Source organism: Oryx dammah, unplaced genomic scaffold (genome assembly GCF_014754425.2).
Source record: "Oryx dammah isolate SB20612 unplaced genomic scaffold, SCBI_Odam_1.1 HiC_scaffold_28, whole genome shotgun sequence".
NCBI lineage: Eukaryota > Metazoa > Chordata > Mammalia > Artiodactyla > Bovidae > Oryx > Oryx dammah.
The window spans coordinates 115,543,035-115,566,815 of NW_024070212.1; the positions used below are offsets into that span (position 1 = coordinate 115,543,035).

A 23,781-nucleotide genomic window follows, 5' to 3' on the forward strand; every position below is an offset into this window, starting at 1 on the left:
GCCTCGCGTCGCGAGCGTAGCGGGAGCGGGAGGCCCCAGAAGCCCTTGAGGGAGGCGCGCGTCCGCCGGAAGCCGCGTCCTCGCACGGCCACTGCCCGCGGCGCCGGAAGCGGTCGCGCGCGCTGTGGCTCCGGAAGTGGTTCCGGCCGGCGGGGTCTCTGAGGCGGGCCGCGCGGGGGGAGGCGGCTGCGGACGGGCTGGAGGCCAGAGCCCATGGCGGAGGGCGGCGGGCGGGCCGGGCCGGCGCCCGCAGGTAATGTGCGCGCGCCGCCGCCGGCTGTGGGGGCGGCGGGGGCGAGGGGGCCGAGGCAGTCGCGCCGGAGCCGCCTCGGCTCGTGACCGGCAGGGCCTCACGGAGCCGCCGGGGTCGGTCAGCGCGGCTCGCCGGGGCCCGGGTGCTCGGCTTCCCCTCCTGTGGAGCTTTCCTGGGGGGTTGGAGGCGACACCCCTCGCCCCCAACCGTAAAGAGGACGTAGGTCATTCTCCAGTTCTTAGCGCACCCAGAGGTGTGGAAAGCCCCAGGGGTCAGCCCCTGGGAGGGCGGGTGCCCTTTTTTCTGTTGCCTTGACTCCAGCCCTAGCACGGGCAAGGGACCGCGATAACGCCACCCCCAGCGAGCTGTCAGTGACACAGCAAGTCGGCTGCAGGGGCCCTGGCCCACCGCCGGGGAGGCAGCCCCGACAGAGTTGAGTTTAGCGGACTAGAAAGGCGCACGCCCACTGCCCAGAATAGCCACGGGACTTGGGGGGGGGCGGGTCTCCACCTTGAAATCTTCCTGCCGTGCAGGTGTGAATCTGCTGGGGGAGTGCATTTGCTCGCGGTCGGGAGCGGCTTCCTCTTAACCTGTGGGCTGGGGTGGGTGGGTGGCGGTTCCCCTCCTTGCCTGTTTGAGTTTGCCCTGGCTATCAGGTGCTTCTATATGCTGCGGACGGTACATGCACATCCAATGAGACACCCCTCCACAGAGTTCGTTAGTAATAAACTAAGAATTTTTTTACTCTTCCTCCTAAATGTGCCAGAATTTAGGTATAATGTTAATTTGGAGACGGGTGCAGGTAGTGCTTTCCATCCTTCCCACCATTCATTCATCCAGTAAACAGTTGATTGAGGAACTGATACCCCAGTGAACAAAAACACAAAGCATCCCAGGCTTTGGTTGGTATCGACTAGCCCCAGGTACAGCCAGACCTTAGGGTCCTGGACACCATTTCCTGTGAGAGTGAGGGAAGGACGGAGAGGTGTCCAGTAGGAGGAGGAGGGTTGCCTGCTGCTTCCCGGTGCGGAGGGTGGTCTGGTGGAAGGAAGGCAGACTGACTCTGCCCTACACATAGGCACTCTAATATCCAGGCGGTGCTGTTTTAGCGTTTACTGTGTTGCTGGCCTGGGAGTAGAGGGGTCAAGGTTGATGCTTATGTGGTGTATTGTCGTTGGAAAAGCTGATCAGAAAAATGCAGACATAAAGTTATCTTGAATCCAGAGCTGGGCAGGTGGCAGGTTGGAAGAGGCCAACAAAGACAGGCCTGGAGGAGAACTTAGCAAAAGTGTGTCAGTCTCCTTACAGCGTCTGAGTCTTAGTCCTACTTTGAACTTTTCCACTCTGTGGGTAACTCAGTGGAGAATAACTTCTGGAGGAGGATTGGCCTGGGGGCCCAAGGGCTTCTTGATGCCTTGTTGATCTGCTTAGGCCTGGTCCTAGTGACCCTCCCTGCTCTGCCCAATGACCTGGGGCCTTTGTGTCTAACCTCTGGTAATGAACTGTCAAATCCTGGAGTGTGCTATGGCCCAGCCTTGTATACAGTCGGTAGGCAGAACATCTGATGTGGATATGAAAAGCAGCTTTAGGATTGGAGAGCCCACCTGTGGCAGGGTCACATGTGCTAGGCCGCCTGGCACTGTGGGGATTTGGTGAAGCAGTCTTGAGTTCATGCTATTTCCTTCTGCTTCCTGTCTATGTAATTAAGTTTATAGAACGCTTAATTATCTGAAGACATTTAAGGCTCCATGGTGAGGTGAAGAGCTCAATCACAGTTAACCTTTGACAACCCAGAGGGTTACCAGAGCTCCGCCACAGTCAGAAATCCTTCTTTGACTTTACACCTGACCCTCCATATTTGAGGTTCTGCATCCAAGAAGTCAGCTAGCTGTGGATTGTGTAGTGTAGTGTGTTTTTAGTGAAAAAAATCTGTGTGTGAGTGGACCCACGTAGTTCAGACCATGTTATTCAAGGGTCAGCTGTAGGTGTGTCATTGTGCAGAATTTGTTGACTACAGTTGACTGTTGGGACAACTTGGGGGTCCTCTGCATGTGAGGTTCCCGGACATCTGGGGATTCCACCAGGCACCGACCACAGTGCAGTATTGTGGTGTTCACTGCTGAAGATATCCACGTATCAGTGGACCCCTGCAGATCAAACCTGCACTGTTGAAGAGTGATGGGTACTTGGGGTCTAGTCCATTCAGGGTGTGATAGCAGAGTAGACTGGCTGGCTTATAAACAACAGAAATTTATTTTCCACGGCTCTGGTGGCTGGTAAGTCCAGGACCAAGGCACTGGCATATTTCGTGTCTGGTGAGGGCTTCCTGGTTCGTAGACGCCCATCTTCTTGCTGTGTCCTCATGTGGCAGAAGGGCCATGGAACGGTCCAGGGTCTCTTTTATAAAGGTGCTAACCCCATTCATGACAGCTTTGCCCTCATGACCTAATTAACCACTAAGGTCCTACCTACCTCTTAATAATCACCTGGGTGTTAGGACTCCCAGCATATTATTTGGCAGAACATTTTGGGAGACACGAGCATTCCATTATAGCAACTACTCTTCCCATTCCTCACTTAACTTTGATGCCCCTTTCTGACATATTATTTATGCTAAGCTCTTTTCTGGGCAATTGATTGTTTTATTTATCTTTTGATTCTAATGAGAGATAATTTCTACTGTTCACTTTTCACTTTCATGTGTTGGAGAAGGAAATGGCAACCCACTCCAGTGTTCTTGCCTGGAGAATCTCAGGGACAGGGGAGCCTGGTGGGCTGCTGTCTTATTGGGTCACACACAGTTGGACACGACTGAAGTGACTTAGCAACAGCAACAACAGTAGGGTAGATGTCTTCTCATACATACTGAATAAGCTGAAAGTGTTTCTTATTTTCATTTCCAAATAAACCTTTAGAATATTTTGGTCATTTCTCATGTAAAGGCCCCAAAGAGATTTGTTAAATCCCTTAATTTATTTGGTATCACTTAAATTTTTCCTAGCATTGACTCTTATCCCAGTACACTGTGTGGTTTTCGGCATTCATTCTAGCCTTTATTGTTTCTCAGTTTTATAGTCTTCATTATATAGGTCTGGCTTTCTATTTATATCATTGTAGTTTAAATTTTTTTCCTTTTTACTGAGGTGCAGTTTACATTCAGTAAAGTGCACCCATCTGAGGTACCAAAATGTGTGTCACTCACGGGGATTCCTGTGTAGTGAGGCTGTTACCTAGATTAGCATGGCAGAGTCATTCATGTTATAAGGAGCAGTACTTTTTTGGTACTGAATTTTGCTAAATTCAAGCATCTTTTTGTAGTGTAGGAGAAGATTTTATGTTTTTTCCCCAATACTGACATTTTTGGCATAAATTAGAGTAATTTTATGTTGACTTATGTTTTGGCCACACTGAGGCCTGTGGGGTCTTAGTTCCCTGAATAGGGGTGGAACCCAGGCCCCCTTCAGTGGAGGTTTGGACTCTTAAGCACTGGACCACCAGGGAAGTCCTGTGGTGACTTTTTTTTTTATTTATATTTAAAATTTTGCTTTGTTAATATATTATTTAGGATCTTCTCTGTTCTTAAGTAGGTTTGGATTTTGACACCTCACCCCGCCAAAGTTTTAAACGTTATATTCTTGCCTGGTTTGATGTTGGGCACTTGCTAGCTTTATTCGAGGAGATTTTCTATGTCTCTCTGGCTCTGGAAGTTTCTGGAGGCAGGGGAATGGTGTACTGTTGTTGAAAGTTGGAGAGCACCCTCTCGGTGGGAAGGGCTGCCCTGGTGGCTCAGGCAGTAAAGAAACCGCCTGCAGTGCTGAGACGAGGGTTCTGTCCCTGGGTCGGAAAAATCCCCTGGAGAGGGAATGGCAACCCACTCCAGTACTCTGGCCTGGAGCATTCTGTGGACAGAGGAGCCTGGCGGGCTACAGTCCATGGGGTCGTCAAGAGTGGGACACTACTGAAGGACTAACCCTGTCCTGGGTGGGCGGCGCCCCCTGCTGGCTGGCCCGGCAGGGCCTCCCGGAGCTGACAGGCGCCCCTCTCTTCAGTGCAGGTCCTAATCTGAAGGAGTGGCTGAGGGAGCAGTTCTGTGACCACCCGCTGGAGCACTGCGAGGACACGAGGCTGCACGACGCCGCCTACGTGGGGGACCTGCAGACCCTGCGGAGCCTGCTGCAGGAAGAGAGCTACCGGAGGTGAGCGCTGCTGAGGCGCTGCCCGGAGCCGGGAGCCCCTGATACTTTTCAGCTCCAGAGGGCGGGGAGAGAGGGGACTGAGGGAAGCACCGTCAGGCTTGTGGGCGGTAGCCCGAGAGACAGGGCCTGGAGACACGAGTTCAGGCCCAGCTCTGTCAGTGACCGTCTGGTGCTGTCCGGGTGTCAGCTTCCCTGAGGTTACCCCTGATGCCAGCCTCGCTATCTTCAGCAGCGGCCGTGCGCCTTTGCGAGCCTCATCTGGCTTTTATCCTGAGTCGGGTACAGAAAGTCTCTCCTTGAAGTGCTGCATCGGGCCCCCGTGTGTCCAGCCTCCCTGGCGGGCCGCACCGGACAGCACCCTGACATGCTCTGCCCTGGCTGTTCAGGCCCCTAGGCGTCGGCCTGGGGGTCCCCGGGCTCAGCCTCTGGTCTGCTGTCTCCTCGCCCAGGGGGATCCGGGCACCCACCTTTTGGCTCCTTTTGTTGATAGCGCCCTGCCTGTTGCCTTGCCACATCCCGTGACCAGTGCAAGCCCTTCCTTGATCAGTAGCATCAGAATCTTGCTATCACGTCTCCCTCCTCGAGACACCCGGGGGAGCACAGAGACTCTGCTGGCTGGCTGTGTGTCTGAGATTGGAATCTCAGATAGGTTTGAAACTCATCTGCAGCTGGAAACTCCAGGCTTTTTCTGTGTGTCTGTTTCCCCTTCGGGCCTAGGCTGGCAGTGAGTTGATGGGAGAAATGCCTGCATGTTGATGCTGAAATTGGTACCCTTTTTTGTGGGTAGTTCCCCACAGAAGGCTTTCTAACAATACAGAGATAGGTTTCCTCCTCCCTTCTAATGTCTTAGCATCATTTCATTAGAACAGATATTTTATTAAAAATCGTTTGAATATCCAGAAAGGGTCATCATAGAGAGCAAATAGATGGATTGCACATGAATATTTAATATCAATGACTCAAGTCTGAAGAAAACATCAAATTTTTGTGGTACTGCGGATGTAACAATGGAACAAAGGAGAGATAAGCTAGGTGTTAGACCAGCTAGTTTCATATTGCTTTTTCAAGTACTGTTTTTGTTTCTTCTAATACTTGGGTTCCACGAATCTCTGGTGTTTTGACGGTATTTTTCTGTTGGGATGTATTTCTTTGGTGATGAGTGCTTGGAGCATTCCTTGGCCTCCTTGGCCACTGGAAGCTAGTTCCCAGCTGAAGGAGGAGCGCTGGCCCTCCGCCTGTTTCTGGGTCACTGCTTCGGTGATCTGGATCCTTGGGCTTTGTTCAGAGCCGGGAGCGTGAGGTGACGTGCGTCTCAGCTGGTGACGGGGTGGGTCCGTGAACTGCACGGCCCTGGCGTTCCTTGACGGGGCTCTCGGTCTGAGTGCCACTTTCCGTGCAGGCTGAGCCTGGCCGGTGTCCCTCTGCTGTGGCGCTCTTAGCGCCGGTGCTGTCTAGCTGTGCCTCAGGTTTCCCGGCCCGTGGGCTGGGGCTCCTGTGGCAGGCGTGGGCCTGGCAGGGGGAGTGTGTGAAAGCGTCTCCTGCAGCGGAGCCCCGTGAGGCGTTCTTAACGTGAGGGTCGCCCCCGGCTCCCAGCCGGCGTGTCCCGCGCCTCCCAGCCCGGCTCCCTGTGCTCTCTCTCAGCCGCATCAACGAGAAGTCCGTGTGGTGCTGCGGCTGGCTCCCCTGCACGCCCCTGCGCATCGCCGCCACCGCGGGCCACGGGAACTGCGTGGACTTCCTGATCCGCAAGGGGGCTGAGGTGGACCTGGTGGACGTGAAGGGGCAGACGGCCCTGTACGTGGCTGTGGTGAACGGGCACCTGGAGAGCGCCCAGATCCTCCTGGAGGCCGGCGCCGACCCCAACGGAAGCCGGCACCACCGCAGCACACCCGTCTACCACGCCTCGCGCGTGGGCCGGGCCGACATCCTGAAGGCCCTCATCAGGTCAGTGCTTGGGCTGTGCCCCGCCGCTGCAGCGGCCTTCTCATTTCCTTATTTTCTCCCCATCTCAAAGTAGGCTTGTGACAGGATTTGTCTGTTTTGTCTTTTTTAAGAGTTGCTTTTTAGCTTTATCAGTTCTCTTATTTTCTTACTGGTTAATTTCTATTTTTATCTATCTTTGTCCCTGTTTTCCTTGGTTTTCCTCTACTTTTTCTCTAACTTTTTGAGTTGCATGCTTATTCATTGTTTTCTTGATTAACAATGTAAACTTTTAAGGTTATTAACTTACTTTTGCCTAGAGCTTTGTTTTTGCTAAACTTTTAAAATGCTAAGTTGCTTCAGTCGTGTCCGACTCTGTGCGACAGACGGCAGCCCACCATGCTCCGCCGTCCCTGGGATTCTCCAAGCAAGAACACTGGAGTGGGTTGCCATTTCCTTCTCCAATGCGTGAAAGTGAAGCAACTGAGTTGTGTCCAACTCTCAGCGACCCCATGGACTACAGCCTACCAGGCTCCTCCGTCCATGGGATTTTCCAGGCAAGAGTACTGGACTGGGGTGCCATTGAAGTTGATTTCCTCTTTGTTTTTATAGGTTTTGAGGCTCTTAACAGTTTAATAAAAACTTCTGTGAACTTTAAATTTTATTGTATTGTGCCCAGATAATACAGATCATATAATGTCCATGTTGAAGATTCTTTTTTAAAAAAATTATTTTTTAAAATCAGACTGCTTTTTTGTGGATCCTTGTAACAAAGTACAAATCACAGGTGTTGTAGTTTCATAGTATAAAATGATAGCTTCAGTTAATGCTATTCAGAGTCCCTCTCTCTGTTTTTTACATTTTTAACCGTTGGATCTGCCCCAAATTCAGAGAAGTCTGTTAGTATCTAATTACTGTTATGATTTGTCACTTTCCCCTTGTATTTCTCATAATTTTGCTTTCTGTATTTTGATGCTAATTGGGCTCATAAAAATTCTTGCCTGTGGATTATGCCCTTTATGAAAGCAAGAGGAAACCATCGGTTCATTTTCGTAGCATTCTGTCACTTTTAGTTTGAATCTTAGTGGGTTTAAGTAACTTTTTGTGTGCTCAGTTACTGTTTGACCGTCTGGGATTCTTTGTTTCTGAATACAATTAACATTATCGCTGTAGCTGATTTTAGGTTTGTTTCTGTTAACTTTCTGTCTTAACTATACCTTTATTTTATGTCTATGTTCCATGATTTGTGTTTTCTTTGCTTTCCCTTTCTGTTGTTTTAGATGGTTTATGGTCTTACTTTAATTGCACTAATGATTGTCATTTAATCAGTTTGAACAAGATTGCATCTTCAGTCCTGTGCTCCAGTGAGTTCTTTCTACCACCAGTGCTTTCTCTCCCTTCCCTTGCTCTGGAGGCAGTTTTTCTGTGGTTGGACCGAGTGGAGTTTCTTTAGCTGGTTGTCTGATCAGGAAGGACTGCGGGGGAGGACTGCAGCATTGTCAGAGGCCACAGTGGGTGGTTCTGAGGGCGTCTAACCCAGGGAAGAACATGGGTTTTAAATTAGGTATTGGAAATATATTATTATATCAGAAGGTTTTACATATCACATGGCTCTGGAGTTGGCTTTTGGAAAGATAAATGCGGGTGACATGGTTGTTATGTTAGAGGGATAAAGGAATGCAATGCTTCACCCCCCGCCCCCCTTTTTTTTTTAAGGATTTTTAGCCCAAGAATCTAAGCCGCTGCAGTCCCATGTCTTTTTGCATTTTGGAGAATGTAAGTCATTAATTTGGAAATGGATCCACTAGGGTCAATCCAGGGCTTCCCTGATAGCTCAGCTGGTGAAGAATCTGCCTGCAATTCAGGAGACCCCAGTTTGATTCCTGGGTTGGGAAGATCTGCTGGAGAAGGGATAGGCTACCCACCCCAGGATTCTTGGGCTTCTCCTGTGGCTCAGCTGGTAGAGAATCCGCCTGCTATGCGGGAGACCTGGGTTCGATCCCTCGTTTGGGAAGATCCCCTGGAGAAGGGAATGGCTACCCACTCCAGGATTCTGGCCTGGAGAATTCCATGGACTGTATAGTCCATGGGGTCGCAAAGAGTCGGACACGACTGAGCGGCTTTCACTTTCAGTGATAAAGAACTCGCCTGCCCATGCAGGAGATGTGGGTTTGCTCCCTCGGTCAGGTGGATCTCCTGGAGGAGGAAGTGGCAGCCCACTCCAGGATTCGTGCCTGGGAAATCCCATGGGCAGAGGAGCCTGGCGGGCTACATACAGTCCGCAAAGAGACACAGCTGATGACTGAGCACAGGCATAGGGCAGTCCGTGAAATTTCGTCTTGCTTCCAGACACCCCACTGGGCACGTGAGTCAATTCATGCTGCACTGCTGCTTTGAACGAGCCGCAGGCTTGACTCTGAGGTACAGGCCCATATGCCCTTCTTGATGAGGCGTTACTCAGCCATTCTGTTTCCTGCTGGCGCACAGGATGTCACTTGTATGGTGAGGTACCAAGAGCATATACGACTCTATTGTAAAGTTTCCTATGGCCTAAGTGACCCGATAATTGACTTCTGAAGAATGGGGTTAAGTTACTGAACAAGTAGCACAACCTACATATAATCCAAACTCAACTCCTGCCTTCCCTGTGTCATTGTCCCTCATGGGCAGGGTACTCTCTGTCACTGTTGTGGTCTGACGTCCCTCTGCAAGTAGCCTCCGCTTCTCATTTCCCTTGGTGTTTTGTTTTACAAAGGTAAGGAGTGGTATTTCTGTGTGTGCAAAAGTTATGTTGATTTATGCAGTTGTCCCATGGTTCCTGGCCAGCAATATTAAAAGCAGTATGGGAATTTTGGAAAATACTCAGGATTAAAATTAACTGGATCGCAGCCAGTACGTTTTTATGAGCGGATGAAGGCTGTCTTTCCCACAGCTCAGCTAATACCAGATTGTCGTGTTGCCCAAAATGACAAACATTCTGGAAAACATCTTCCTAAGAATAAGGAGGAAAAAGATTTCAGTGCTTGAAATCGGATCTCTTAATTGGTCTTATGAAGTGAAATGGCAGCTTGTGCCTGGTTTGGTTTGTGGGTCAGAAGGTTTCTCTGGTCGCTCCTAGGACAGCTTGTGGGACAGGTGCCGTGTGCATCTCGCGGCTGATGGTGCTCCGCGGCTGATGGTGCTCCGCGGCGTCAGAGGGGAAGCGGGGTGTCCTATGAGCCTGTGGGTCCGTGTGCCGCTATTGTCTTCCTCAGCTCCGTGCTGCTGAGACCCTGCAGTGTCTGTTCTGGGGAAGAGACGGATGATGAGACAGGATTGCTGGCTGAGTGTTGGCCCGAGTGTTTATCAAGCCCTGACATCGCTGGTCTTCTCTCCACCCTGGGCCCCTGCACGGTGGACCCCGTCATCATGCCTCTTGCCCTCATATGAGACAGACTGTGCTGACAGCGTCCGTGAGGCGTCTGGGGGCTGGGAGGGCGGTGGGGGCTTTGTGCGCAGTGCCGCCTCCAGTGGTAGCTCCGGGGCAGGGCACACTCTCTCAGAAGCCAGGCTCTGTTCTCCGTGCATCCGGTCAAGCTGCGCGCGGTTTCATTGGTCCCAGAACCTTCCCTTTCATTCGCTGACCAGGGCAGTGTCTGCCAGCTTTCTCTGTTGTGAAGCTCCTCTTTTTCCCTCTGTGATTAATAAATACTTTCATGGAAAGGTACTTTGCAACTATGTATATATCTTATTCCTCATCAAATTTTTAATCCATTTATTTATGTTTTACTCATGGTTTCCTGTGGAGTTAGAGTGATTCTGGGCTCATACGAACTTTGCCTGATTCAGCCCTGGGTTGTCATTTCTCCAAGGAGAATAATGTTGAAAAGCCAAGATCTGGACACTGGGAGTGCTTATTGCTTGTCGGGTGTTGCTGTCTGCAGGCCCTCTTACTGGACACGTTTCCGTCTACATTCCTGTGTCTATTATACACTGATGGTTAAAGAGTACAGCCTGAGGCCTTAGTCCAGTTTAGCACCTAGACAGCTGTGAAGGTTAGTTCAGGGCTGGGGAGAGCGCTCCCACCTCTGGGGCTGCTCTGAGCTGCTCCATGTCATCCTGCTCTTCTCCTTTTCCAAATTTATGATTTCGACGTTGAGAGACCTGGTTCCCCTTACTCTTTTTTCTTTCCTTCTCTGGCCACACATCATCGCATCCCCAACCAGGGATCGAACCTGCACCCCCTGCAGTGGAAGCAGTCTTAACCACTGGGCTGCGGTGGAAGCCCCTCCCCTTACCTCTGATGTGCTTACTTATTCCTCAGAGTAACCAGCTTCCTGTGCTCCTGCCCCTCCCACGCGGGGCTCCTCACCACCCTCACCAGGCAGCATCCTTAACGGGCACCGTCTTGACGAGGCCTGGACTCTGGCACTCTGAGCCAGGCCACCCTCCCTGCTGTAGTCAGTGGCCTCTGCTTAGAGTAAAATGACCAGTAGGTAGTTTGCGCTTGGCCCGGGAGAACTTTACATGCCTGACAGAAAGCCATGGATTTGGGTGTCTGAGCGAGTGACAAGGGCAGGTGCCTCGACGGGATCCTGGAGGCTCTGTTGGAGAATGAGGCTTCCAGGTCAGGTGGCTCCCGTGTTCTGTTCATCCTCACATCCAGGCTGCCTCTGAGAGTCGGGAGAGGAGTTCCTGGACAGCTGTAAAGGTTAGTTCAGGGTTGGGGATAGTGTTCCCGCCTCTGGGGCTGCTTGAAGCTGCAGGCCTTGCAGGCGAATCTGGTGCTCAGAACGGTCTGGCTGCTCTTGATGTTCCGTGGACCTGAAAGAAGAGCCAGCTCGGTGGGCAGGACAGACAGGCACCAGCTGGACCCACAGTTGGGTTAAGGTGTTTCCTTTTGCTTTCAGTCTTTAGGGATTGCTGTTTAGTTTTTTACATTGTGTATTTACATGGTTCCAGAGTCAAATCTGTAAAACAAAGTGTATTAAAAGAAGTCTAGCTTCTGCCCTCACCTGCTTCATCACTGCCCTGTAGAGAACCAGTGAAGAAGTTCTGTGGTTTATCCGTGCATCACTGAACACTAAGCAGACATGCCTGTGTGTCTAGGTGTGTCTAGGTGTGTGTTGTGTGCACGTTCGCCATGGAGCCTTCTTCCAGGGTGGACAGCAGCATACTGCCTGCTCCTCGTCCTGCGTTCCCCACTCGTCAGTCGCCTGGAGACTGTTCCAGAGCAGCACCTGCCCTGCCCCTTGTCCCTTGTCAGATGGGCCACCTTGGGTTGGCCACCAGTCACTCAGTCCCTCCTGATGAACTTGTGGGTTGTCACCTGCCTCCAGCTGCTGTGGATGGTGTTTTAATGAACTGCCTCGTGTATATGGCTTTTTGGAGTTTTGCAGATTTTACAGATTTCCCTCTGCAGGGATTGCTCCATTTTGTATGACCCCAGAAATGCATAAGACTCCCTTTTTCTTTAAAGCCTGGTCAGTAAGCTTTTGGATTTTCCGCAGTCCAATAGGTAAGAAGTGAGGTCTTTCAGTAGTTTTAATGTGCGTTTCTGTTATGAGCAAGGCTAACCATCCTTTCCTCTGTCTCTGGCTCGTGTACCTGTGATCTCCTTTCAGAAGGTCTTTATAGAGTAAAGATGTTAACCGTTCGTTACCTTTTCTCCAATTTTTCCCTTATTGCTGATGTTTTTTTGGCATGAAAAAGGTTTTCTTTAATTTTCATGTTAAAAAACTTTGTGTTTATATCTTGTCCTCTTTGATCTTCCACATGAACTTTATAATTGACTTATTTAGCTTCAGGGATGTTATTTTTATGTATTTATATTTATAATCAACTTTTTAGGTCTAGGAAGAGTATTTTCATTTATATTAATAAACTCAGTGATCTGTTAATGATGTTGGGTGTTTTTATCCAAGACTGTGGTATGTCTTTCTTGCTTGTGTCTGCTTTTGTGACTTTCAAAAAAATTTTTTTTTCTAATTATAAAATATAGTTTTCCTCATGCAAACTTTGGACGTTTACTGTTACGTTTATGCTTAGCTGTCTCACTTTAAAGTTTATTTTGCTGTTAGAAAGGAAATATTTGTCACTTTATCTTGTAACTTGTTTTTTGTTTGTATATGTAAACGCTATTGGTATAAAACCTGCTACTTCATTGCTTCTTAGTTGTGTTTTCATGAATTATTTAGGGCTTTCCAGATATAGTCATGTCCTCTGTAAATAGGAAAAATTACCTCTTCCTTTCCAATTTTAATCAGCTAATTGCTTTCTGTCTAGTTGCACTAATACTTTAAAAGAAAAACATGCCTTTAGAAATAGTGGGCCAGAAAGTGGGACGGTGTGTCTTGCTCCTGGCCGAGCTGCTGCTCATGTTTGCCCATTAGGTGAGATGCTGACTTCTGGGATGAGGAAATATTTTTCATCATGTTAAGGAAGTATTCTTCATGTTCTATTTTATCAAGTGTTTTTAAACATGTCTAAGTGTTGAATTTTGTCATATGCCTCTTTTGCGTTTGAGAGACAATTATGGCTTTTTCCTCTTCAGTTCAGTTCAGTTGCTCAGTCGTGTCCAACCTTTGAGACCCCATGGACTGCAGCACGCCAGGCCTCCCTGTCCATCACCAACTCCCAGAGTCCACCCAAACCCATGTCCATTGAGTCGATGATGCCATCTAACCATCTCATCCTCTGTTGTCCCCTTCTCCTCCTGCCTTCAGTCTTTCCCAGCATCAGGGTCTTTTCAAATGAGTCAGTTGTTCATATCAGGTGGCCAAAGTATTGGAGTTTCAGCTTCAGCATCAGTCCTTCCAATGAATATTCAGGACTGATCTCCTTTAGGATGGACTGGTTGGATCTCTTTGCAGTCCAGGGGACTCTCAAGAGTCTTTTCCAACAACACAGTTCAAAAGCATCAATTCTAGGGCGCTCAGCTTTCTTTATAGTTCGACTCTCACGTCCATACATGACTACTGGAAAAACCATATCCTTGACAAGCCAGACCTCTTTGTTGGCAAAATAATGTCTCTGCTTTTTAATATGCAGTCTAGGTTGGTCATAACTTTTCTGCCAAGGAGTAAGCATCTTTTAATTTCTTGGCTGCAGTCACTACCCGCAGTGATTTTTGGAGCCCCCCAAAACAAAGTCTGCCACTGTTTCCACTGTTTCCCCACCTATTTGCCATGAAGTGATGGGACTGGATGCCATGATCTTAGTTTTCTGAATGTTGAGCTTTAAGACAACTTTTTCACTCTCTTCTTTCACTTTCATCAAGAGGCTCTTTAGTTCTTCTTCGCTTTCTGCCATAAGGGTGGTGTCATATGCGTATCTGATATCTGTTATTGATATTTCTCCCAGCAATCTTGATTCCAGCTTGTGCTTCTTCCAGCCCAGCATTTCTCATGATGTACTCTGCATATAAGTTAAATAAGCAGGGTGACAGTATACAGCCTTGGCGTACTCTTTTCCTATTTGGAACCAGTCTGTTGTTCCATGTCCAGTTCTAACTGTTGCTTCCTGGCCTGCGTATAGGTTTCTTAAGAAGCAGGTCAGGTGGTGTGGTATTCCTATCTCTTGAGGAATTTTCCACAGTTTGTTGTGATCTACACAGTCAAAATCACTGCAGTTGGTGATTGCAGCCATGAAATTAAAAGATGCTTACTCCTTGAAAAGTAAGTACTCCTTGGAAAGTTATTTGAAAAGACCCTGATGCTGGGAAAGATTGAAGACGGAAGGAGAAGGGGACGACAGAGGATGAGATGGCTGGATGGCATCACCAGCTCGATGGACATGGGTTTGGGTAAACTCCAGGAGTTGGTGATGGACAGGGAGGCCTGATGTGCTGCAGTCCATGGGGTCGCAAAGAGTCAGATATGACTAAGTGACTGAACTGAACACAGTCAAAGGCTTTGGCATAGTCAATAAGGCAGAAATACATGTTTTTCTGGAACTCTCGTGCTTTTTCAATGATCCATATGATGGCAATTTGAACTCTGGTTCCTCTGCCTTTTGTAAATCCAGCTTGAACATCTGGAAGTTCACAGTTTGTGTATTGTTGAAGCCTGGCTTGGAGAATTTTGAGCATAACTTTACTAGCGTGTGAGATGAGTGCAATTGTGCAAGTTTGAGCATTCTTCGGCATTGCCTTTCTTTGGGAGTGGAATGAAAACTGACCTTTTTCAGTCCTGTGGCCACTGCTGAGTTTTCCAAATTTGCTGGCATATTGAGTGCAGCACTGTCACAGCATCATCTTCCAGGATTTGAAACAGCTCAACTGGAATTCCATCACCTCCACTAGCTTTGTTCATAGTGATGCTTCCTAAGGCCCACTTCACTTCACATTCCAAGATGTCTGGCTCTAGGTGAGTGATCACACCATCGTGATTATCTGGGTTGTGAAGATCTTTTTTGTATAGTTCTGTGTATTCTTTCCACCTCTTCTTAGTATCTTCTTCTGTTTGGTCCATACCATTTCTGTCCTTTATCGAGCCCATCTTTGCATGAAATGTTCCCTTGATATCTCTGATTTTCTTGAAGAAATCTCTAGTCTTTCCCATTCTGTTGCTTTCCTCTATTTGCACTGATCGCTGAGGAAGGCTTTCTTAATTCTCCTTGCTATTCTTTGGAACTCTGCATTCACATGGGTATATCTTTCCCTTTCTTCTTTGCTTTTCACTTCTCTTCTTTTCACAGCTATTTGTAAGGCCTCCTCAGATGGCCATTTTGCTTTTTTGCATTTCTTTTTTTTGGGGATGATCTTGCTCCCTGTCTCCTGTACAATGTCACGAACCTCCGTCCATAGTTCATCAGGCACTCTGTCAGATCTAGGCCCTTAAATCTCTTTGTCACTTCCACTGTATAATCGTAAGGGATTTGATTTAGGTCATACCTGAATGGTCTAGTGGTTTTCCCTACTTTCTTCAATTTCAGGCTGAATTTGGCAATAAGGAGTTCATGATCTGAGCCACAGTCAGCTCCCGGTCTTGTTTTTGCTGACTGAATAGAGCTTCTCCATCTTTGGCTGCAGAGAATATAACCAATCTGATTTCGGTATTGACCATCTGGTGATGTCCATGTGTAGAGTCTTCTCTTGTGTTGTTGGAAGAGGGTGTTTGCTTTGACCAGTGCGTTCTATTGGCAAAACTCTATTAGCCTTTGCCCTGCTTCATTTTCTACTCCAAGACCAAATTTGCCTGTTATTCCAGGGTTTCTTGACTTCCTGCTTTTGCTCCAGTCCCCTATAATGCAAAGGACATCTTTTTTGGGTGTTAGTTCTAAAAGGTCTTGTAGGTCTTCATAGAACCATTCAACTTCAGCTTCTTCAGCATTACTGGTTGGGGCATAGACTTGGATTACCGTGATATTGAATGGTTTGCCTTGGAAATGAACAGAGATCATTCTATCATTTTTGAAATTGCATCCAAGTACTGCATATTCTGACTGTTTTGTTGATTGTGATGGCTACTCCATTTTTTCTGAGGGATTCTTGCCCACAGCAGTAGATATATAATGGTCATCTGAGTTAAATTCACCCAGTCAAGTTCATTTTAGTTTGCTGATTCCTAAAATGTCGACGTTCATTCTTGCCATCTCCTGTTTAACCACTTCCAATTTGCCTTGACTCATGGACTTAACATTCCAGGTTCCTATGCAGTATTGCTCTTTACAGCATCGGACCTTGCTTCCATCACCAGTGACATCTGCAGCTTTTCCCCTTAGTTCTGTGAATATATGATGGATTATGTTAATAGAGTTTCTGATATAGGAACCACCCCTGGAATAACCCCCATGAGGTCATCGTGTGTTGTTGTCTTAATGTGTTTAGAGTCTCTTTGCTGACGTTTTATTGGAGGTTGTAAGCTGATGCTCCTAAGTGCAGGTCACTGGTAAGTTTTCTTTTTGGTATGACCTTTGGTTTGGGGTTTATTCTGTTGTTAATTGCATAAGATGAATTTGGGAATTGTCGTTCTTTATCTTTGTTTGAAATAGTTAAAATAGCCGTAGGATTGTTGGGTCCTCACAGGTTTGAAAGAATTCCCTTAGGAGTTTTCTTGTGTGAGAGGATCCCAAGGTTCTGAGCTACCGTGGTGCCTGCTGGGAGTCATGGGTCCACTGTAAGCAGGGGATGCTCCAGTGCTGGGGCGTCGGGCTGTCCCCGCAGGCGTGGTCGGGATCTGCCGACCGTGCTGGCCTGACTCTCTGTGTGTCTCTCTGCAGGTATGGGGCGGACGTCGATGTCAACCACCACCTGACTCCTGATGCCCAGCCGCCTTTCTCGCGGCGGCTCACCTCCTTGGTGGTCTGCCCGCTGTACATCAGCGCCGCCTACCACAACCTGCAGTGCTTCAAGCTGCTGCTGCAGGCAGGGGCGAACCCGGACTTCAACTGCAACGGCCCCGTCAACACGCAGGGCCTCTCCAGGGGCTCGCCCGGCTGCGTCATGGACGCCGTGCTGCGCCACGGCTGCGAGGCGGCCTTCGTCAGCCTGCTGGTGGAGTTCGGCGCCAACCTGAACCTGGTCAAGTGGGAGTCCTTGGGCCCAGAGTCGAGAGGCAGGAGGAAGGTGGATGCTGAGGCGCTGCAGGTCTTTAAGGAAGCCAGGAGTAAGTGGCCTTCATTCAGCTCTGCCTGGCCGTCTCTTTAAACTGGTTGAATGAACCAAGTTGCAGCAATGAAAAAAAACCTCCTAATTAGCACCTGGTCAGAACCTTCAGTTAGGATTAGGAATTTTTTAGAATGGTCTTCTGGATTAGTTTCTTTTTAAATTCCTGGACACCAGGGGTTAATAGCAAGGAATCTATAAAAATACCTGTTCTCAGAGTTCCTGGGATTATGTTCTCTTTACTCCTTTGTTCTATTTTGTGATCCGAAATTCTTTCACTCTTGCGTTTATGGCTTTTAAGTGTTTGCTTTACAATAGATTTCAAGCTCTTCCTTTGCTGGGGCGCCTGACTCTCCCTTCTTCAATTCCACTCAAATACCGTCATTCTGGATTGTGAACTAAGCCTGATTTTTGCTAGAATTAAGTCTGAGGTTTGCTTATTTATGAAGAAGGGCTCTGCCAGGGAATTAAGTTGATGGACAGGGAGTCTGGGGTTCATCCGTGGCGTGGTCTCGTTATCATTCTCCGGGACTCAGGAGTTGACCCTCTTTCCCACCTGGGTCTTGAGCGCCTCTGAGTGACCACCTTTCCCCAGTCCCTTACCTCTTGAGAACGTCTTGTGTTGTGTTCTTGTTACTGCCTTTCCCTAAACCGGTCATTAAAACTTGCTCCTGTTGAGAGTTGGTACTGGTCAGTTGGAGCCACACTGATAGTTCGGCTGCCTGTGTTCATGCCTGTTTCACAAGGCAGAGACAATGAGGCTTTTTTTCACCCAGAGTAAAATGATCAGCCTACTCTCCTCTATTGCTTGGTCTGTCCCCCTCATACCCCTCTGGAGCTTCTGGGGTAGACCAAGAGCAGAGGCTGACAGAGGGCAAGGGTCAGGGCTCGTGGTGGTCAGCTCTCGTTCCTCTGCCTGGGGAACTCAGCGGAGGTGAGCAGGTGCTTAGATAGTGAAGACTGTGCTCCTTGTGCGGATGAAGGAGCAGGTAACGGGCCTTTGTCACCAGAGCCGGCTCGCCTCTGAAGTTGGGATGCTGGCAGCAAGCATTGGTGTGTCCTGCCTGCGGTCCCCACCAGCCTCTGGTCCAAGCGATAGGGGAGAAACTGGATTAACCGCCCCCTTCCTCTGTCTCTCCCTTTCCTCCCACTTGTTACAGGTGTCCCCAGGTCCCTGCTGAATCTGTGCCGTGTGGCTGTGAGAAGAGCGCTCGGCAAATACCGCCTCCATCTGATCCCCTCGCTGCCTCTGCCAGACCCCATAAAAAAGTTTCTGCTTTACGAGTAGAATTCCGGAGCGGCGTCGATTGCAGTGAAGAGGCGGCGGTGACCTGCCGTGCAAGTTGACACCGACCCTCGCCCCGTGACCATGTCCTGTGCTGCCGAGGCCCGCCTGGCTGCAGGTGAAGCAGAACCAGCCTTGTCCCCCTGGACTGTGCTCTCTCTCAGGGGTTTGGGCATTGGACAGCTTGGGGTCAGTATCAGTGTCAGCCGGGAGGCTCCTACACAACTTTATTTTGTGCTTCCTCAGTCTGTTTGGAAATTAATGCAGTGGGCCTTGAAATGTGAGCAAGTTGGGGCTGCTGATATCCTGGAGGTCCTCAAGCTGGAGGTCTGCTAATATCCTGAGTAGAGAGGACTGGCATTTTCCAGACTGCTTCTGGGTTCATGTCTCAACTTGATGGCTTGATTGCAGTCAAATGAAAAAGGGAGTTTTGGTAAAAAGTAGAGTACAGAGACACAGTTCCTGAACTTGTGAGTTTGTGTTCCCAGCTCCTGGGTTGAACATGTGATGTTTACACATACACACACACACACACACATGCTTTCCTTGCCACCTCAGTGTTCTCTCCATGTGGTGGGGGCATCATGTCAATTGGCTTCATTCAAGGATGGTTTCCTGGCCACTTGGGTTGGCTTTACTGTCTCAAGGTCCGTACCTACAGTGTTCACAGTCTCTTTAGGTAATGCTCAGAGCTCGACACCTAGCCCCATACCCAGCTGTGCCTAGCATCATGCCAACAGGTCTCACGAGTTCTCTGCCATTTCACTCTGGGGAGCTTCCAGAAGTCCACTGATTTCAGGAGGCCCACTGCCTCCACTTGGACCAAGGACCGTCCAACAGCATCCACTGCCAGTTCTAACAGAAGTCCACGCATGCACTGCAAAGTAGAAACTTGACTCGTCTTCTGGGTGGTTCAGAGCTTTCAGTTCCGTGGTGTCCTGTGGATAGAACATCTGGTGTTTGGCTGATTGCGCTTCTCTTGTTTGGACCTGATGTCTTGGTAGTTGCTCCTAGAACTGAACAGGGAGATTAACAGTGAGGTTAGAGGTCTCCTGTGGCCTGCCGGGGGCTGGGGGAGGGAGAGAACTGAGCTGGGTTATCACTCAGCAGCTCGGCTGTGGGCCGGGCTGCGTGGCCAGACGTGTGTCATGCTGGCACAGGTGGGCCAGTGGCTGCCTCTTTGAAGCGTCCAGGTGCCGTTGTTTGCAGGGAAATCACATCTGGTTGTTGAGGCCTCAGGACCGTTGTGTGGATTCATGGAAAGTGTTTAGAAATGGGCAGATTTCACATCTGTGTTTAGCTTTTCTGTAGCAGTTGAGCAAATGATATGGGTTTATTTAATTTATCAGTGTTGTTGTGTGTCTTCACTGACCAGACCGGCAGCGTCTGGTCATGGTCTTCCGTGATTGAGGCCAGAGTTTTGAGTCTGCCTCCTGGCGTGGATGGACATGTGTTGGAAGCCGGGCTGGCCCATTTGCACGCGAATGAGTTCTGAGGGGAGAGAAGTCATCGGTGATTCAGAGGGGAAGATGCAGCCACTGGAGCTTGTTGCAAGCTGAGGCCGCGGCCATGGCCTTGGGGGCTCTAAAGTGGGCTGTGTGCTGCCACTCTTGGCTGCGAACCTGCTGGGTGGGTTGCATTCAGAGCTCGGGGTCCCACCTGCAGCAGGAGAGGCGTCCTGAGAGAGGAGGAGCTGTGGGCGGGTGGCAGATGGTGCCTTTGCCACCAAATCCGAGCACTGTGGGGCTTTGGTCTGGGAGAGCGATAGTGTGCCGGTGGCCCTCGTGGCGGGACTCCCCAGCTCTGGGCAGTGGCTTCCATCGCAGCTGTTGGGGGAGGGCTCTCCCTCGTATAGGGAAGGGTTGTAGGATAGCTGGAGCTGCTGGAGAGGGGCGGAGCCACAGGAGGGGGCGGAGCTGCCAGCGAGGGGGCGGAACCACTGGAGGGAGTGTCCCTGGGGCGCAAGGCGACACTCCCCTTCTCAGTCTGGCTAGAGGAGTCTCAGGAGCAGCTCACTCACCTCACTTTGAGCTCCGGCAGCTGCCCTTTGGCCTGGATTCCCTTCCTGGGGGCTGTGCTGCAGGCTCATGGGACCCTGTGTGCCCTGCTGGGCAGTGTCTGCAGGGGTTTGTTAGGGACAGAGCCTCCCTGGGGTAGGAGGTGACTGTTCACAGACCTGGAAAGCAGCACCGGGGGCGCTGCCAGGCAGGAGTGTCGGGCTGGCTGGTGCGGTGGGGTGGCTATCAGGCTGCTGTGCAGGGTGATGTGAGTGCAGGACTTGTTTCTGGGGGATGGAACCATTTTTCTGGGGTCTCTCTAGAAGGACTGGACTGAGTTGATCCTCACCTTTGGGCCTGGCCCAGACCTTGCCAGGGAGGGACTGGGACTGGGGAGGGGTTGAGCCAGGGAGTGGGGGGCCCCCGCACCGTGTGCCCCAGAGCATGGTGGGCTCAGGGCCAGTCCTCCTTTATAGAGGCAGGTTGACTTTCTGTGTCCAGCCAGCCTTTAGATAATTTTTTCAGACTCCCAGCCACTGAGGTTCAGCCTCCAGCTTGAAGTTCCATACGTGCCACACATGACTCTGAAAACAGCGCAGCTGTACACTTAGGGCCGCCTCTTCTTGTTCTGAGCCTCACGTTACTAAAGCTCCCTTTTTCTGTTGTTGGCAGGGATAGGTAGGGTGCAGGCTAGGACGGAGTCCCTCTCTCCACAGAGCACTTTATAAAAGCCCAGTCTCCAGACCCCGGGGTGCCCACTGCCACGTAGCCAGGAAATGTGGACCTGGGTGATGAGGTTGTGGTCCAGAGCACTGTGCCCACGGGGCGGGGCACGACAAACCGATGGGCAGGAGCCGGGGCCCCCAGCCTGGCTCAGGAGTGTCCTCACTTGCTGGGTCGCCTGAGGGCCGTTGGGCCGAAGGAATCCTGTGCTCGGGGCCTCGGCTGCAGTGAACGGGTGGGGCTGGACCTGGGGAGGTGGGGCGGCGCTGAGACCTCGGAGAGGGTTCTGCTTTGGCGTCCTGCTGGGAGTTCTGAATGTATTTTCAAAACCCATCAATGTCATATGTATCCGTGCCTTTTCATATTATTTCTGGTATTTATGTATTTATTTATTTATGCCCTGCCTTGTTCCAGGAAAGGGTTCAAGGTTGTCACGCTTAGTTTTGATGTTCTCTTTTGACGTTTGATAAGTTTTAGTCAACAAGCGCTTGTTAAACAGGACGTTTTAAAAAGAAAGGACAATTTCTTTCTTTTTCAACACAATTTCCTCATGTTGAATATGTTTCTGTTATCAGGCCTATGTGCCATCATTTTTTCCCTTTCTTCTGGGAATTGACTCTTCAAATGGAAGGTTCATGCAGCAGTGTAAGAGAGGAGCCTGCAGGCAAGGTTGGACCGAGGCAGGGAAAGTCCGCCTTGGAGAAGAAGGCTCGTCTGTGCTGAGCCGCCTCCTGCCTGGCCCTGAGCAGGGCCGGCCATTCCTTTCCTGTGGGGCTCTCATGAGGACGCACGGGAGAATGCCTGTGCAAGCACTGGGCACGTGAGCCGTCCTGGTGACGTGTCAGCGGTGTCTCTGTGTACGTGGTCCCTCTTCTCAGCGGATGTGCCTTTGAGGTGATGATGGCCTGTGGCCTTGCTGGTCGACTGGGCTTTGTGCCCGGGGGACAGTGAGAGTCATGGCAACCAGGACACAGGCATCCTGCACAGATCAGAAGGGCAGGGACGCACGTGAAGTCACATGGGAAGTCAAGTTTACTCCATTTAGAGGGTTGTCTTTTAGTCTGAAATATGTTCTTCCTAATTTGGGTGATAAAATGTCCTTTTATATAGAAGGGTGATAATTGAGGGCAACATTGTTGGTTTTTTTTAATGCACCTGGTTGCAGAATAAAATGTTGGCTGCCCTTCGTCAGATCCCAGAACTTCTTTTTAAGTTGGCCAGGCTCTGAGACCCAGCGTCGGGACCCACAGTCTGTCTATAGCCTGTGTTCATGACTGAGGAGTTCCTCCTGGAGTCTCCAGTGGCCTGTCCGCGGCCGAAGGAGAGCCCGTGGCTCTGCTGCCTGGTAGTCCGGGAACAGGCCCTGTGGTCACCGGGAGGGTCAGGAGCGCGTGCTTGTGTCTGTGATGACAGCGCCGTCCCTGTGGTGGTGGGCCTCTGGCCACCCCTGAAGGACCCTCCCAGGAAGCCAGTGTGGCTCCTCAGTGGGGTTGCCGCTCACCCCGGGCACCTGAGGCACCCCCAAGGCTTGGCGCTGGCGGTGGGGTGGGCCTTCTGGTGCCGGGGCTCAGGCTCTTCCCCTGCCCCTGGGGCCGCCTGCCAGGCACTCAGCGGCTGGGCCCAAGGGGCCTGGGTGCCCCACTAGCTCGGCACTCTCTCCTGGAAGTGTCTCATTCGGCCACCTGACATCTCTCTCTCGCTCACTTAGTCCTCACTCTCCTTACGCTCCCCGCCCTCCAACCTGACTCTGATGTGGAATAAAACGACTGAAATGTACACATGAGTGGTCAGTGGGATCCTGTCCTCGGAGAGTTCTGCGGGAGGGACATGCAGGTTCTGAAGGGCAGTGGTCTGTGGAATATACACCGTAAATTGTAGGGAGATGGTTGGATGGGGAAGTGAGTGAGGGTGGAGGTGGCTTCTGTTGCCTTAACTCAGTTGCTCAGTGTCTGGAGGGCATGAGGGTCCTTTTTGGATCTCAGGCCTCTACCACGTGACATGTGCGTGTGCATGAGTCCAGGTCCGTGTGGTGTCTGAGCGTGGCTCTCCCGGGTGTTAGCACCTCAGTTTGCTGCTGTGGTTCAGCCGCCAGCACCCCTGCGCCTCCCTGCAGTGCTTGCCAGCCCCCGTGATTTCTGTCTGGTGTTGGGCATGTGCGGTGTGGCACGCACTGGAGCCCACGGGCTGCAGGAGCGCTAGCATCAGCCCTGGGTCTTCCCTTTCTCTTTGGTAGTGACCGCACTTGTCTGCAGCAGCTGGGACCATGGCTGTTGCTGCACTTGGGCCTGGTTAGGAGCTTTCAGAAATGGGATGGACATCTTTGGTAGGTTATTGTAAGTGTAATGGATGCTTTACTCCCCGTTGACTCCCCCCAAATGCCTTAATTCTGTGTACTGTTGATCTCATTGGAGAGAAGAATTGATCACGTGGCATCTTTGTATATGCACTTCAGGTCGAGGCAGTGGCTCTCTGGAGAGTTTCTTATGGTTTGCAGAGAGGGGCATCTGTAAATGGGAGTCTAACCGGCTTCTTTCCACTGCTCTGGGGCCCCCAGTGCTCCCGGGAGGCGCTCATAGTGCTGCATAGGTTTAAACTGGGATGAGCCTGTTTCACTTAGTGGGTTTTTAGTCTGAAGAGAAAGTGCCCCTAAAGTGTCTGAAACACATGGCTCTCCATCGTGGTGACACTGTCCTGCAGCGCTCTCTTGGGTAGGGAGGTGGTGGGGACTGTGTCATATGTGACTTATTTTGACAGTGGGAGGGTGAGTTCTGAAGCTTTGGGAATGAATGAACTAAATAAAGCGTTTATTCATTTCTCCATGA

General features: G+C 50.3%; 1 protein-coding gene across 2 annotated transcripts; it reads left to right on the plus strand.

The window, feature by feature from the left end:
• The first annotated feature begins 160 nt into the window (after positions 1-160).
• Positions 161-23,781, plus strand: ASB1 (ankyrin repeat and SOCS box containing 1). Of its 2 annotated transcripts, XM_040231905.1 has the most exons (5): positions 161-253; positions 4,308-4,449; positions 6,091-6,393; positions 16,570-16,955; positions 18,115-23,781. In XM_040231905.1, exons 1-5 carry the CDS (start codon positions 214-216, stop codon positions 18,240-18,242), a joined length of 999 nt encoding a protein of 332 aa, XP_040087839.1. In that variant the 5' UTR covers positions 161-213; the 3' UTR covers positions 18,243-23,781. The 2 variants fall into 2 exon arrangements, with proteins under 2 accessions (XP_040087839.1, XP_040087840.1); XM_040231906.1 differs by lacking the exon at positions 6,091-6,393 and having other exon boundaries at positions 164-253.

What these genes read in the sequence shown, in the direction of transcription:
- ASB1 (XM_040231905.1), top strand. Translation starts at nt 214, where the DNA reads ATGGCGGAGGGCGGCGGGCGGGCCGGGCCGGCGCCCGCAG. An exon ending in GGCCGGGCCGGCGCCCGCAG is followed by an intron (nt 254 to 4,307) that starts GTAATGTGCGCG and finishes TCTTCAGTGCAG; the next exon opens with GTCCTAATCTGAAGGAGTGG. An exon ending in CAGGAAGAGAGCTACCGGAG is followed by an intron (nt 4,450 to 6,090) that starts GTGAGCGCTGCT and finishes GCTCTCTCTCAG; the next exon opens with CCGCATCAACGAGAAGTCCG.